The sequence below is a fragment of the Syngnathoides biaculeatus genome, chromosome 5 (genome assembly GCF_019802595.1).
Source record: "Syngnathoides biaculeatus isolate LvHL_M chromosome 5, ASM1980259v1, whole genome shotgun sequence".
Taxonomy (NCBI): Eukaryota; Metazoa; Chordata; class Actinopteri; order Syngnathiformes; family Syngnathidae; genus Syngnathoides; species Syngnathoides biaculeatus.
This window is the reverse complement of record NC_084644.1, coordinates 25,468,040-25,485,413: the sequence shown is the minus strand read 5'-3', so window position 1 is coordinate 25,485,413 and position 17,374 is coordinate 25,468,040. Positions and strand designations below refer to the sequence as shown.

General features: G+C 42.0%; 1 protein-coding gene across 1 annotated transcript in view; it reads right to left on the bottom strand.

Moving 5' to 3' along the window:
• Positions 1-69: 69 nt before the first annotated feature.
• Positions 70-17,374, bottom strand: part of LOC133500774 (RNA-binding motif, single-stranded-interacting protein 3-like) — a 162,706-nt gene continuing 145,401 nt past the window's right edge. Inside the window, exons 10-14 of the mRNA XM_061819889.1 lie at positions 14,344-14,394; positions 9,231-9,347; positions 8,166-8,252; positions 7,850-7,974; positions 70-2,276 (exon numbers count right to left, since the gene is read on the bottom strand). Of these exons, the coding sequence (XP_061675873.1) occupies positions 2,273-2,276; positions 7,850-7,974; positions 8,166-8,252; positions 9,231-9,347; positions 14,344-14,394 (384 nt within the window). The 3' untranslated portion in view covers positions 70-2,272. The remainder of the gene's footprint in view (positions 2,277-7,849; positions 7,975-8,165; positions 8,253-9,230; positions 9,348-14,343; positions 14,395-17,374) is intronic.

Below are 17,374 nucleotides of genomic sequence, written 5' to 3'. Positions count from 1 at the left end.
CTCCATACAGTGCCCCCTAGTGGTTTTAAATGATACCGCCACAGCATACACCAAAGACAAACATTTTATTTTATTTATTGAAAGAGTTGTCTAGAAAGGGAAAAAAAAAGACACTTGAAAGTACTTAAATATCCACCGGCTCTACAGAGACTCTCAGATTCACAATTTCATAAAGGCCTTGTGACCAAGTAAACAAAAAGATTTTTTTTTTCAACATGACTTCTCTCGGCCATTACAACCCACATTTTCAAACCTAAGATGAAATCAGATACAATCCTATCTTCCATTTGGTTTTTATATGCCTGAATTTTTTTTGCCTCCATATTTTAGTGTATTTTCATTAGTGGACAGTGTGGTATTGTTTTATTCATCTTTTTGATATTATCATTTCTTTTTTTTTTCTTATAGGATTTTTTTCCAAGTCGTCAATCATGTACAAATGATGTCCTGGCTGAATGTTTTTTTTTTTTTTTTTTTTTTTTGGGTGGAGATTTTGAACATGGAGCTCTTTCCACATTCACGCAACATGAGACAACCTGGGTCACGTACAATAAAAACAATATTTAGCAGCTCCCACATTGATTTTCAAAAAAATTTTAATTATTATTATTTTTTTAACTAGAGATATTCCACACCACCTCAAACGATTCCATGCAGAAATGCCGTTTGCTTTGAGACAGATCTTACTTCTGGTCAAATTGAAGATGCCTTGTGGTTGGCAAAAGAGGATTGGACTGCAAAACAGTGTCCCAAAGTTAGATATTTCATGTGTTTTGTTTTGAATTGAACGTTTTTACATGTCGCTGTACACAACTTTCAAGCACCTTGTATTTGCGTACAGTATAGTTGTTTAAACCACTTGGAAAAGCAGCCATATATTTCCACTGGATTAAAATCTCCCATTATTATCCACCAGTTGTTTGGAGAAGCAGTTTGATACAGAGCAACTCAGCCCTACGACAAAGTGTTTGACAAAAGGATTCCTCACTGCATACGTACATCTAGCATCATACCTTTCAATTTCAGTGGTAAAAGAAGAATAAGGAATTCACTAGCCATTTTCTTCATCTTTGGTATAAAATATGCCACTTGCAGGGTGCCGCTGTTGAACACTGAAAAACAGAACTTTTACTAAAACTATTGCTTTTTTCTCATCTTCAAATCAGTCCTCCTTTGTGACAAAGCCAGCAACTTTCTACCTTTTAGCTTTTCTGTTTGCAGTGTGACATAGAAAGCAGACAAAACTCTGTAACAGCATTTTTTTTTTGTTAAAGAAAAACAAAATATCAAAGAATTTCAGATGAACTGCACCACATTATCTTGAAATTAATATAAAACAAAATTAAATTGGTAATCTGTGTGATTTCCCACAAACCTCATTAATGACCAATTCAACAGTTTTTGTTAATACTTTAACCCAATGGAAATGCTTCCCACACTTTGAGGAAAATTAAGGCAAGAAAGACTTGTGAAAACATTGATCTCCTAGAAAATATTCAAACAATAAAAAGGATGAAAATGATGTACAATGAATATAAGACGTTTACACCGCTGTTTAAAAAAACATTTTTTGGGGTAATATAAATAAAAGACGACCAAGATGACCCATTTTAATACCTTTTTCCCACATTAATGTGACCTATAAGCTATACAACTCAATTAATAAAATAATCTTTTGGAAAGAGGAAGTGTACAACTGTCTCGCCATGACAAAATTAACACACATTCATGGTGAAAAGAGTTTCAAAATTATTAATCTTGGTCTCATGTTTTTAAGATCGGACCCTGGCATCTGAGCAGGGGTGTGTAGACTTTATATCCCCTGTAACTGAATAGCAAAGGAAGACAATCTTGTCTAGTTTGTCTTTGATTTCTTATTTTTAATATAAAAGTCTGAAAATCTACCTGGACATTCAAATGTTTTTTTTTTCTTCTGTACATCATGTTGGTTGGCATTTCAGTCTTTGTCTTTGCTCATTTTTTTTTTTCATTCATTCAGAGGCTAGTCCCAGTCTCACTGGGAGAAATGATCAACTCAAAGATGCAGACTGCTATTGATCCCATTGTCCTTAAGTGCAGAAATGATCTCATGTCATTCGCTTGGTTCAACCAGTTATATTTAAAAAAAAAAACAACAGCTTTGTTTAGTGTCTCAGCACAGTGGAAGAATTCACTTGTGTCCTGTTGTCCATGTGACTTCAGTGTGTCCCTGCTTGGTTCTTTCTCTGTCAGTGCGGTCCTTCACAAGGCAACGCTGCAATTTGCAATCTTTTTATCTGGGGAGAGACAAACAATTCAACAAATTGGAGAGTGAACTTTAAGTTTACTATTTCTTTAGGAAAGGAATGAGTGGGAATCAGTGTAGTCCAAAAGTTAGGAAGACATCATGAAATTGCAACATGCTCCACAAACCATCTGGAGGTCAAACCTTCTTATTTTGCTCCTTTTTAAAAAATCCCATACAATATTATTTACAATAAAAGGGCTCTTTCAGACCTGCAATGAATGTTTTATTTACATCAATGTTTCATCTTGCTGCCTGCTCAATCCCTCCATTTAGATAAGTGCACTTAAACCATGATCACATTTTCAAGTAGTCATAATAAAACAACCACTTGTACGTTCAGACAACATTGGCTAATGCGCCTTTGCAGGCTGGCAGGTTCACAGGTAGACCACGTCATAGCATGTGTTAAGATAGACCATCACGTGGCTGCAGCAACCCGGATATGCACTCAAATGCTGACAAGCAATCTATAATGACACACAATTATATCGGAAAAATCGTGCTGCCTCTCAGTGGTGGGGCACAAATTTGGTATACCGCTTGTTTATTACACCTATGGGAACTTAAAAGAATTGAAAATCTTGCCATCTGTACTCTTCTGGAAAAGTCTTTATAATAAGGATTAAAGGCAACTTGTGTTGTGTGATACAATTCTCACACTCAAACCTATGGGCAATTTAAAGTCTGTCACTTTCAAGGCACTTTTTTTTTTTATATATACACTCACAGTTCTTGTGTCTCACTACCTGTAACTGCAGGCACCTTGAGTTCAATTTGCTCCCAGTGATGCAACTTCTATGAGCATGTAAAATGTTGCCGTTCTCTGTATTTACCCTGTGACTCCGCAACCCTTTCAGGATATACGAGTATTGTAGTCAACTGGGTATTCGGCTCCATCCTCTCAAGACCTATAACAGGATTAGTGTACAAAATGTATGCCTGTTTTGGGAATGTGGGGGAAAAAAAAGAATACCCAGAGTGTGAACAAGGAATAAGGAAAATGCAGCCCTATGGGGGCACAAACCAGTGCAATCTGTAGGCCGGTCCCAAGCCCGGATAAATGCAGAGGGTTGCGTCAGGAAGGGCATCCGGCGTAAAAACTGTGCCAAACAAATATGAGCGTTCATCTAAAGAATCCCATACCGGATCGGTCGTGGCCCGGGTTAACAACGCCCGCCCCCGGCACTGCTAACCTGCAGGGCGTCGGTGGAAATTCAGCTACTGTGGGTCGAAGACAAAGAAGAGGAGGAAACCGGATCCAGCGTCAGAAGAAAAAGAGGAATGCACAGAGCCTACAACTGAGTGTAGGGACTTTGAATGTTGGGACTATGACAGGAAAAGCACAGGAGTTGGTTGACATGATGATTAGGAGAAAGGTTGATATTCTGTGCATCCAAGAGAGCAGGTGGAAAGGTAGTAAGGCTAGAAGTTTGGGAGCAGGGTTTAAATTATTCTACCACGGAGTAGATGGGAAGAGAAATGGAGTAGGGGTTATTTTAAAGGAAGAGCTGGCTAAGAATGTCTTGGAGGTGAAAAGAGTATCAGATCGAGTGATGAGACTAAAATTTGAAATTGAGGGTGTTGTGTATAATGTGGTTAGCGGCTATGCACCACAGGTAGGATGTGACCTAGAGTTGAAAGAGAAATTCTGGAAGGAACTAGATGAAGTAGTTCTGAGCATCCCAGACAGCGAGAGAGTTGTGATTGGTGCAGATTGTAATGGACATATTGGTAAAGGAAACAGGGGCGATGAAGAAGTGATGGGTAACTACGGGATCCAGGAAAGGAACTTTGAAGGGCAGATGGTGGTGGACTTTGCAAAAAGGATGGAGATGGCTGTAGTGAACACTTATTTCCAGAAGAGGGAGGAACATATAGTGACCTACAAGAGCGGAGGTAGAACCACGCAGGTAGATTATATTTTGTGCAGACGATGTAATCTGAAGGAGGTGACTGACTGTAAAGTAGTGGTAGGGGAGAGTGTAGCTCGACAGCATAGGATGGTAGTTTGTAGGATGATTCTGGTGGTGGGTAGGAAGATTAAGAAGACAAAGGTAGAGCAGAGAACCATGTGGTGGAAGCTGAAAAAGGAAGAATGTTGTGCAGCCTTCCGGAAAGAGGTGAGACAGGCTCTCGATGGACAACCGAAGCTCCCGGAAGACTGGACGACGACAGCCAAGGTGATCAGAGAGACAGGCAGGAGAGTACTTGGTGTGTCATCTGGTAGGAAAGGGGAGAAGGAGACTTGGTGGTGGAACCCCAAAATACAGGGAGTCATACAAGGAAAGAGATTAGCGAAGAAGAAGTGGGATACTGAGAGGACAGAGGAGAGGCGAAAGGAGTACATCGAGATGCGACGTAGGGCAAAGGTAAAGGTGACAAAGGCTAAACAAGAGGCATATGAAGACATGTACACCAGGTTGGACACGAAAGAAGGAGAAAAGGATCTCTACAGGTTGGCCAGACAGAGGGATAGAGATGGGAAGGATGTGCAGCAGGTCAGGGTGATTAAGGATAGAGATGGAAATGTGTTGACTGGTGCCGGTAGTGTACTAAATAGATGGAAAGAATACTTTGAGAAGTTGATGAATGAAGAAAATGAGAGAGAAGGAAGAGTTGAAGAGGCAAGAGTGAAGGACCAGGAAGTGGAAATGATTACTAAGGGGGAAGTCAGAAAGGCACTACAAAGGATGAAAACTGGAAAGGCAGTTGGTCCTGATGACATACCGGTAGAGGTATGGAAGCAATTTGGAGAGATGGCTGTGGAGTTTTTGACCAACTTATTCAACAGAATACTAGCGGGCGAAAAGATGCCTGAAGAATGGAGGAAAAGTGTTCTAGTTCCCATTTTTAAGAACAAAGGGGATGTTCAGAGCTGTGGGAACTATAGAGGAATAAAGTTGATGAGCCACACAATGAAGTTATGGGAAAGAGTAGTGGAGGCTAGACTCAGGACAGAAGTAAGTATCTGCGAGCAACAGTATGGTTTCATGCCTAGAAAGAGTACCACAGATGCATTATTTGCCTTGAGGATGCTCGTGGAAAAGTACAGAGAAGGTCAGAAGGAGCTACATTGCGTCTTTGTGGATCTAGAGAAAGCCTATGACAGAGTACCAAGAGAGGAACTGTGGTACTGCATGCGTAAGTCTGGTGTGGCAGAGAAGTATGTTAAAATAGTACAGGACATGTATGATGGCAGCAGAACAATGGTGAGGTGCGCCTTAGGTGTGACAGAGGAATTTAAGGTGGAGGTGGGACTGCATCAGGGATCAGCTCTGAGCCCCTTCCTGTTTGCAGTGGTAATGGATAGGCTGACAGACGAGGTTAGACTGGAATCCCCTTGGACCATGATGTTCGCAGATGATATTGTCATATGCAGTGAAAGCAGGGAGCATGCAGAGGAACAATTGGAAAGATGGAGACATGCACTGGAAAGGAGAGGAATGAAGATTAGCCGAAGTAAAACAGAATATATGTGCGTGAATGAGAAAAGTGGAGGGGGAAGAGTGAGGCTACAGGGAGAAGAGATAGCGAGGGTCGACGACTTCAAATACTTGGGGTCAACAATACAGAGCAATGGAGAGTGTGGTCAGGAAGTGAAGAAACGGGTCCAAGCAGGTTGGAACAGCTGGCGAAAGGTGTCTGGTGTGTTATGTGACAGAAGAGTGTCTGCTAGGATGAAGGGCAAAGTTTACAAAACAGTGGTGAGGCCGGCCATGATGTACGGATTAGAGACGGTGGCACTGAAGAAACAACAGGAAGCTGAACTGGAGGTGGCAGAAATGAAGATGTTGAGGTTCTCGCTCGGAGTGACCAGGTTGGATAGGATTAGAAATGAGCTCATTCGAGGGACGGCCAAAGCTGGATGTTTTGGAGACAAGATTCGAGAGAGCAGACTTCGATGGTTTGGACATGTTCAGAGGCGAGAGAGTGAGTATATGGGTAGAAGGATGCTGAGGATGGCGCTCCCAGGCAAAAGAGCGAGAGGAAGACCAAAGAGAAGGTTTATGGATGTGGTGAGGGAAGACATGAGGGCAGTTGGGGTTAGAGAGGAAGATGCAGGAGATAGGCTAAGATGGCAAAAGATGACACGCTGTGGCGACCCCTAACGGGACAAGCCGAAAGGAAAAGAAGAAGAAGAACAAGGAATAAGGAAAAACAGATGCCTTTTGACCTTTGTCCTGAAAGTCTACATTTGTATCTGCCTCTCAAGATTGCACATCAAGTTCAGAATCTAATTCTCTACAGAGAAATGTGCTTGTTATTTGTCTTGATAGTATATAAAGGTGGATAGCAATGTGTGGTAAACTTTGAACGTTTCCGATCCTGTTCACAACGCTCAAAGTGAAATTTATGCAATAGTAAGTAGCGTGTATCTTCATTTGTAAACAACTGGGACAACCTTGACAGTGATAACCCTGGCAACTGTACAATTTTAATGCTCATTAAAATGTGAAGATGAAAAGTAAGCCTTAAGTCAAATGTGGGGGGAGTTGGTTTTAATGATGATTAAAGGACCCCCGAACGCTGTCCAATCAAGGATGCTGTAGTTGCGGAGATTGCATGAGGGCCATCAAGCTACGAGAGCAATCAGGTAGCTCATCATAAATGCGACAACAGTACCCAAACATACATGAATTAGCATTACGACTTTAAATCTGAATGAAAAAAAATATCCTTGACATTTGTCCTGATTACTCTTAAGGTTGATCAATCTGTGTTACGGACACTTTCCAAAAGAATCAAAAAAAATTTCCAACTCATGATTTCAAGGGTTTTATGAGTTTATTTATATATAAGTCTGTATGATTTTATAAGAGCGAGTTATGTAAAAATAAACAACTAAATATTAAACTTGTTTCACTTGTGGGTCCTGCTTTTATAATCTATGTAAGTTTAACTTTTTCAATGAAACTACTGAAATAAAGTTTCTCATGATGTTCTATTTGGATAGGGTCTGTAGGTCTTTAAGTACCACCATCATGAACGTCATAGTACTTTTGATATTATTATAACCCACTACAACATAATGCACGACACCATGACATCACGCGCAGTTTGAATATTAACACTGCACTTAAATGTAGGAAAAAACTCTTCACTTAAATATCCCCGATTTTGCCAAAACAACTTTTTCTAGTATTCGGATGTAATAGAGTCTCTAGGGGGAGGCCTGAGCAAAGATGTGAAATATGAATTAACCTAATGCTCTAACTTAATAAATATATAAAAGTAAACGATTCGTAAAGAATAAATCCAAATATGTTTTACTAAAAAATTAAAAACAGCACAACTATATTTGGGTGTCGATTCTTTTCCATCCGCCTAAACAGAGCTCAGGTACCACCAAGGGTACAAGTACCACACTTTGAGAATCACTGGGTTAATGATATACGGCCAAGTAAAACTCACAGACTTTGGCTGTCAGGAGCAATGATACTGACTTTGCTTTGCATGTAAATTAATGCAGTCCAGCTCATGAGTAAGATGTATAACATTACTGCAATCTAGCAATGTGAGCCATTCAAAGCAAGCAAAATGGAAAGACAGCCCTACACGTACTTAGTCTGCTGGTATGAGTAGGCAGTGCCATGTTCCCCTGTGTTCTCGACCGATAAAGGCAGCTGCCCGCTGTTGTCTTGCAAGGAGGGAGCAGCTGTCTGTGGAGATGAGTCTGTCACCACGCCCTGATACCAGGAACACGAACAAGAATAGGGTGAATATTTACACAACTGATTTTAATAATCAACAAAAACTGAGCATGCACTCAAACAACACTAGTTGTCTTTAATGCAGAAGTGTTGGCATCTGCTCTCATTGGCCCAAATTCCACATTGTGAAACCCCTCCAAGAAATTGAGCTCAGTGTGTGTCCTTACTTCCACTGTGATGGCAGAAGCAGGCACTGCAGTGTACTGGGGAATGTAGGTTCCTTGCATAGGAGCAGCTGCTGCAGCGGGGATGTACTGCAGCCAGAAGAGGGGATTCAAAGACACGTTAGTAGATTATATCATTAAACAGAACTAGATCACAAAATACAGGATATCCTTCATGTTCACAGATGACAGATGGTAAAAAAAAATGTCATCGAATCACAGGGCCACCCTGAACTTGTCACCTGCCAATCGCAGGGCACATACCATATGAACCGACAACCATCATGCTCACAATCCCGCCTACGGGCAATTTAGCATCTTCAAATTAACCGAGCATGCATATTTTTGGATGTGTGAGGAAAGCGGAGTGCCTGGAGAAAACCCACACAGGAACAGGGTCAAAAAAGCTAAGTCCAACAGTTATATTTCCTGTCACTTATCTAATATACAGTATTATGTGTGGGAATTTAGTACTCCTCTGTTTTGTACTGGAAAAATCTAAACACAAATCACGGATCCGTGATCCTCTCACAACCCACTTTTGGGTCCCGACCCATCAGGTGAGATTCTGTTGTAGACACTGTCAGCCCCTCTACAGGATGACGGACTCCTCAGATGGACCAGTTTTCAAGTAGTGCGGCAAATTTGACAATCATGTCTCTCGATTTTATACAAGGTCTTACCCAATTTCTTAATGAGACAGTTTTATTGTTTGTGTAATGATTATGATTGAACATTTATTTTTGCTGCATCCAAGCCTTTGCAAACATTCACAACTGTAAATGAGTATTTTTGTAATCATCTTTTTAAAACTGATTTCTTTTCTATTTGCATATTTGCAAGTCTGAGATTTTGGGTATCAAATTCTGTACCGTATCATGCGTAGATATGTGTTGGTCCGACAAATAAAGTCCGTCTTATGTACACAAACAAAGCGCAGTGTGCTTTTAAAGGAGAATGTTTGAACATTTCACCAGAACATCAAACATATACATTCAAATGTCCACAAACCAGAAGGGTGACACACATGCAGGGTCAGACTTTTGAGGTAAACCTAAGGAGACTCACAGTCCCTGCTGTGCCCAAGGACAGTTGGTTCATCTGCTGGGTGAGAGGAGCCATGACGCCAGAGGGGTGAAGAGACAAGCTGGGCTCTATGGCCGCAGACGGCGCAATCACAGCACCCTGAGGCACAGGAGAAGAACACAGCCCAATCAGAATTACACACATCCAGCATTCAGTTGGAAACTAAAGGAACATTGTTATTTAAATCTTGGAAAAACCCTCTTCCCACGGCCAACAAGTGCTATCATGCGTGCAAAAACTGAAAGTTGGTCAAACTTACCAATTAAAAAAAAAAAAAAAGGAAAATCGAGTGGAACCTACTGAGGTAATGGACTAAAGTACTGAGATATATGGCACTTAATCTGTAAACTAAAAATGTAAGAAGTGATCAATATATGTACTATCCAACTTGGGATAGGCCTGTGCTAATGTTTGTACATTAATCCAGAAGCTCATTTGTGAAGTCGGAGAACACCGATCTCCCTTAAGCATTCAAGTATGGACCTCAATTTATACAATGGGGCAAAGTCATGCTGAAAAAGAGAAGTGCCTTCCCCAAACTGCTTGCATAAAAGATGGCTTTTAGGGCGGGGACAGTTTCTTTCATGGTCAAGCTCAAAATGTACGTAGCATTCAGGAAACACGGCTTTTAAAATTCTTGTCGAGTGAATCTCTGGAGTACCTGAGCATGCATCAAATCTGAAACTGCAGAAAAAGGTAAATGTGAGTCGCCTTTTCTGAAAACACATATGTCAGCGAGCAATTCTAAATTTCCTGGAAAAGCATAAATGATGATTTAACAGTCTTTATGGGGCCTTACTCTCACGAACATATGACATGGGGTAAGAGGTAAATACAGGACTCCGAGGCAGTAATATGATTTCAACGGCAGTTTTATTCCAGGCAGAAATAATACACGGGTAAGCAGTCCAACAGAGGCAAAGGCACAAAAACATGTGGCAAAAGGTAAGGTCAAAAAACATAACAAACATCAACTAACTACAAGGCAAATACAAGACTCACCGAAACATGGCTATTGTGGTACAGTAATGCTGGTACGTGGCAATGAGGCAAATACCCAGGAGAAGCTCATCCCTCACGCAAGACTCACACAGTCTTATACAACGAACTGGCCACTAGTTACACACCACGCATGTTGATTAAATACACAGCATAATAAGAGGCAATGAGGAACTGCCACGCCTCTGACACTTACAGGCGCAGTTCTCCTTCACTCTTTCAGACTCTCAGTAAGTACAGTATTCACCTCTGTCACACCCCACTGTCACTTGCAAGAACCAAGGCAACTACCTCAAAAATGGCTTTAGAGTTCAGTTCAGCTCAAAGAGAATGAAAACTGATAGCCTTCTTGATCCTTAGGCTATTTTGTTTATGACTGCAATTCTCTGACACACACACACACACACACCACACACACACACACACACACACACACACACACACACACACACAGACACACACACACACACATCTACTGTACCAGTACATTAACACATCTGGGAACTAATTGAAAAATGCATGTCTCATAATAACCAAGGTTAAGATTTGAATAGTTTCACCATTTCTGACTGAAGGTATGATGAGATTTTTTTATATATATATATGTATATAGTAGGGGTGCCCAATACGTTGATCGCGATCAACCAGTCGATCTCTGAGGCATTTATGGTTGATCTCGACCGCATGCCTCCCGAACCCCCCCAGCAAAAAAAAAAAAAAAAAAAAAGACACGACAGCTCTCGTTGTTTGATTCAGGTGCGGCCAATACGTCAACCGTGCAGGTAGATTGACTGACATTTGCTTATACTAATCCTGGCATTGTAATTTGCAATGTGATTTGCTTACATGAGACCACACTGTTTAAATACAGTACATAGTTGTAGCACAGTAGGTGTTCAATTTAGTTGTTTCAGCCTGCAAGGAAACATTGAACATCAGGCACACGCAAAAAAGTCATGAAGGTTTCAGTGACTTGGAGCTTTTTGCTGTTGAAAGTGTACAAAATCTGTCGGGATTGTTTTGAGCAGTGAGGAGTGCTCGACTGACAGCTGTCCTCACATTGACATCTGCCGGAAGAACACAGCAGCCTGCGTATCAGAACTGCTCCATCAACTGTCCTCAACATCACGCATGAAGAAGAATCTCATCTGCATACACATTCAAGCGTCAAGAGTTCTGAGGACAATCAAGAGCACAATATTTTTGGCAAAGAGCATCTTAGGTTTGGCAGCAAGAATTATGCTTATGCCCAACCTTTTTATCCATCACAATAACAGATTTTATGGTTTGTCATCCTAGCTTGCAATGTCTCTTTGACCTCATGTGAGCACACAACAGACTATCGTGAACAAAGAATGGAGCATATAGCGTAAAAAAGCTCCAACGGGCAATTGTCTGCACTGATTTATTCCTACAAGTGTTAAGCCTTCTATTCTGCCAAGTGTACTGTGCACATGAAAAACAACGTTTGTGTGAGATTGGTGGGAATCTGCGCTTCTGTCTGTCTTGCTTTTTTTTTTTTTTAAAAGGAACGCAATACTTATTAGTGTAAATCTGACAATTTCCCTGAGGACAGTAGATGCATTCTCATCTTTGAACTTCCTCCGCCTCCAAATTACCCACTCACTGCTTTTGTAGTCATCTTTTCAGCAGAGAACTGAGGTTGAAGTTGGGGGGGGGGGAATCTGTCAAAAACCTTTAACTGCTGCTTTGTATCATTTCTTCAAACTTGGAAAGGTGAACATTTCCCCAAGTTCATAAGACCAAATGAAAACGTGTACTTGCTTGCATACAAGCACACTTCTTCTGCACTCACTTTATTCGCCACTACTGAGGTATTGTATGTCATGAATTGTTATTTCTTTATTTACTTGAAGATCGCATTCCTTTGGATGTCTCATTTAAAGCCCTCCACATTACGCCTCCCTCTTGTTTACCTTGTTATGTACGCATGTAATGGTCTCATTTCCGGAAGGGGATGTATGAGTAATTATGAACAGAAAGCTCCCCTAATTCATTAAGAGTTCAAGACGATGAGTACAAGTAGTATTGGGAAAGGTTTATAAACACTTCGAAATTGACTCTGCTGCTTAAAATGTATGGAATATTATTATTACTCTGCAAATGGTCAAATACTATATGGACTAGCAATTCCTGCACAAGACACATTTTCTGAGGAATTTCATCTTTGTTATTGCATGAAGTGAAAATCTCCAACCCCAAAGTATACACTAGAGGTGTGCTCAGGGGTACCAACAATAACAAATCCGTCAATGAGAAAACAGCAATGAGTCACTAGCTGCTGTCAGGCAGTGAAGAAGACGTTGTTACCAGAGGACCAAAATGAAGATGCAGACCCTATGAGTCAGATGCAGCTTTAATTTGCCAAGTGTGTCTATATCCAGGAAATACAGGGACTCATCTTGGCCTTTGTTGTCTAACAGGGATTTTGAGACAGGGCTGGGGAGCCAGCCCAGACTTGCTTTTGCAGCAGTTGCTCTCTTTGTTTGTGATTTATGCTTTATAATCCCTTCTTTTCTTTCCTCTTGCTGCACATGGCCCTCTCTCTGCCATACGGTAGCCCCCCCCCAAAAAAAAAAAAAAAAAAAAAAAACATTATTTTGTTTAAACCACTCTCCTTTCCTCACGGGAACTTCTATCAAGTGGCCTCCCCCACGAACAAACAAACATCTGCGGACATTTGTTTGAATATGTACACAAAGTGGTATTTATCAGGCTTCACACTTGGCATATTTTGTGTTGATTTCCACTTTAAATTAGCAGACAATGAGGAAGACCAAAATGGAAGTAAGAAGACACAAGGTAAGCCACATAATTTAGGACAAGACAACACAAGATCTAGATTTGGCTCCTGTTCACTAATCCGTGGCTGACTGCTCCTCAGAAATGGATAAAATGCATAGATCCAGTGTTGTTATACATTGTTCATATGATAATAGACAGCTGTATTAAATTTCAAAAACACCCCAGCTCTGTTAATTTTCATTTTGAAATGATATCATCTTGCGTCTTGGAAAACTTCTGACGGTGTACAATACAAAATTCATACGCACAGGGCTCCACAAATAAAGTATAATTTGATCAGTGCCCAATGAAACGTTTGTAACAGCTTCCCATAAGCAGCAGCATTGTTAGTTAAAAACATCCTTTTTTCATTTTTCACAATGCTACACCAGAATACAGAAGTTTTAAGTACAGAAATATCAATTCATCCATTCACAACACTACTTATCCTGTTAAGGGTCGCAGGGCGCTGGAGCTTATCCCAGCAGCTTTCGTCCGAAAGGTGGGCTACACCCTCAACTGGTCACTGCGGACAAGCATTTGTACTCACATTTACACCCTCACTGAGTGGGGAACTGAACGCACACTGCCCGCACTAAAGGGGCAAAAGAACCGCTACACTATCAGTGACTGTACTGAAACATTTTAATGCTCAATTGATCACTTCTCACATTTTTAATTTACATATGTAGTGACATACATCTCAGTATGAGTGTTTAAAAAAATGAATGTATCACACATACATATGTTCTGATAAAGATGTCCAGTCATAGTGTTCATTCTTTCAGTTTCAATGACCTCTTGACACTTATCTATTTTGAATCAACACTGTAGATTTAGGGTAGCCATTGCATAAACATTTGATTAGAAAATGGTCTAATTTATTTAGCATCCGGCCTGGCTATTATTTGTACCTTCGCTTGTGGTTGTAGTTTAATGTAAAGGCCTGTATTTTCATTTTGGACCAGTAGGGGGTGGACCTTTCTTTCACATCACAGGCTTAGCTTTGAGCCCTTGGAGCTGGTCCAAGGAGGTCAGATGCGTCCTCATTCTGCAGAGAACGCAGCAATACCCTTGACATCTTTATTTTATTTTGAAAAGTGTGGAATCCATCTTTTTTTTTTGTAGGCTTTAATTTTCACCACAGTCGTTTGCATACTGAAATGCAATTCAACAAACGTGAAAGTGGTGTCTTGGAAGGCAAAGCGTCAATATTTCGACATAGTCATAGGAAACAACAAATAGATGGAATGAATGCTATCCTAAAAATGATGTGGAAAATGAAACTTACTGTTGGTTGCATAACATATGGCTGATGTGGCATCCAAGATGTACTCTGAACCTACGGAGAAGAGAAGATTCAAGATGAATGAGTAATATAGGCAAAAAAACAAAACAAAACAATCACAAACAGTGGGTGACTAAGGGACGGATGATGAAAAAGTAATTAAAGTGGGAGATGGGCATTCGGATACAGATGGGAGGAGACAACAGATGATCATTGCGTGGAGGTAGAGAAGGGCGGAAGGGGAGAGCAAGAAAAGGGACAGTTGGAGGGACAGCATTGGAGAGAAAATGACCAAAGACGATAAAGAAGAGAGAAAATGAATCATTAACCCGTGCCTCCACGGGCACATCGCAGAGCTCGAGTCCCTGTGGTGGTGCGTCTTGAAGAATAATACAGCTGTAACAGAAGGTCCACTATGCTACGTTGTAATTATAAGAGGGTAGGGAGACCACCGAGAGCAATATTGGCTAATCATTACGGTTTCACACACCAGGTTTCATCATCAAAGCCCGCCCTAGACTCAAATCACCACTTTCATGTCTTACACATGAAAGTGGTGTCTGCTGGCCAACTTTAACATTAGGAGTAATAACTCCCTGAAGAAAATCTTGATTTCATGTAAGACAAAAGGACAAAGGGATGTGCAGTGTTTGGTAAAAATGCCTACCAAGGTTAGGTTTGGTTGTCTTTAAGAGTGATGAAGTAACAAACTACATGGTCAAGAGGAAACCTAAGTGAGAGAGGACCATATTATTATATCATATGCACTCTATTTTTAAAGTGGGTGGCACGGTGGTCGACTGGTTAGCACATCTGCCTCACAGTTCTGTGGGCCGGGGTTCAAATCCTGACTCTGGCTGTGTGGATTTTGCATGTGCTCTCCATGCCTGTGTGAGTTTTCTCTGGGTCATACTGTTTCCTCGCACATCCCACAAACGTGCATGGTAGGTTGATTGAAGACTTTAAATTGCCCCTAGGTGTGAATGTGTGTGGTTGTTAATGTGTGCCCTGCAAGTGGCTGGCAACCAATTCAGGGTGTACCTCGCCTCTTGCCAGAATACAGGCTTCAGTTCACCTGCAACCCTAGTGAGGATAAGTGGTACGGGGAATGGATGAATATTACTTCCTTTCTAAGAACCTATGCACTTTTCATCGATTTGCACTTAAAACATTGCCGTAAGATCTGAATTAATGCGGAAAAACCAAAAAGGCGTGATTCATTGACCTTGCAGACTGCCAGCAAATCGTGGAACATACAATCTATTTGGGACTTGAAAAGGCAATTTGAAATCCATTCATGAAATGCATCCAAAAGATAAACGACAACATGGGATAATCCAAGCAGCCCTCCCAAAAAGTACACAGCTCTGTGCCTTTTCCCTTTTATGCACATATGAGAATTTGGCCCATAAATCGTAGGGGTTTTTATTTTCCCCTTTATACTATAAACAGTGAAAAAATATGAGCCTTTACATAACGTCATTAAGCATTTACCATCAATCATCATTTACAGTCAAATATAGTGTCTCCAATATAGTGTATAGTGTCTCCATCATCATCAACAGCTAGTTTGATGTGTACACATTTATTATGTCTTAATGGGAACGATCACTGGTGTTTGTTTTGAAGAATATCTCACCAACAGTGACTCAGACCTAAATCAATCTGTGAAAGAAGAAACTTACAAATGAATTTGTGGAATTTCTGTGAGTAGAGAACAGAGGATGTGACACATGGAAATTGAGCAAGAAAGACCGAAGGTGAAGTAAACGAGTCGGAGGCGGAGTGTTTAACACAGGACCAAACCTCGTTTTAATGCAGACATCGACAGAGAGAACCCATTACGGCGGGAACTCCCAAACACACTAACACTGGAAGTGTAACCAACAACAACGTCCATGCGGAACCTCGTAACCTAACTCGAGGTCCCATGGGTGAATTATGTAGAACACCACACTACCCCCCCCAGAATTCACCCATAGTCATAATCCCTGTGCCGTGGAGGGACGATGGCCCAACCCCGGCGGGTGTGCACTGCAGGGGCTGAGGGGGGGCGGGGCCGCACAGTTCTTTGAGTCAAGGGGCCAGGGAGTCGGGGCAAAGGGGGCCGCCCCCGGCATGGGGGGAGGGCCAACCCCAAAGGACAAGGGTAAAAATCCTTCCTTGGGGATGCACCTGAGGCTGAGCATGACCCACCAAGTCGACGTTGACGTGGTCGAACCTCCTCTCGGGGTCAGAAAAGCATTCCACGGGGGCTTTTCTGTGGCGATGCACCTTAGCACGCTGACAGCCCCCGGCCGAGTCGATGAACCGGTGATAGAAAGTCACCATACCCATAAACTCTCGGGGCCCTTGATCCGAGAGAGGTCGGGGAAAAGCGGAGACGGCCTCCACCTTTGACAGAAGGGGGGCAACACCGTTTTTGTCGATGAGGTGCTTGAGGAACTTGATGGAGGGCACCCCGAAAACAAACCTCGCAGTGTTGATGATCAGGCCATACCGCTCAAGTCTCGCAAAGAGGTCCCGAAGGTGCTTCAGATGTTCTTCCTCAGAGGAGCTGGCGAGAGGATGTTGTCCAAATAGACGAACACAAAGGGCAAGTCTCTGAGCACCGAATCCATTAAACGTTGGAAAGACTGGGCCACATTTCTGAGTCCAAACGGCACCCTCAGAAACTCCAACAGGCCAAGCGGCGTGACTACAGCCGTCTTGGGAATGTCTGAGGAGTGCACAGGGCCCTGGTGCACCAGGTCGACCTTGGAGAATAGGATCTTGCCCGCCAGGTGGGCCGAGAATTCCTGAATGTGGGGGACAGGGTAGCGGTCAGGTGCAGTGGTGTCGTTAAGGTAGCGGTAGTCACCACATGGTTGCCACCCGCCCTGTGGTCTAGGGACGAAGTGTCGCGGCGAGGCCCACGGGCTATCTGAGTGGCGGACGATGCCCAGGCACTCCATGTTGGCAAACTCTGACTTAGCGACAGCTAGCTTCTCGGGGTCGAGCTGTTGGGCTCTAGCGTGAATCAGGGGGCCCTTGG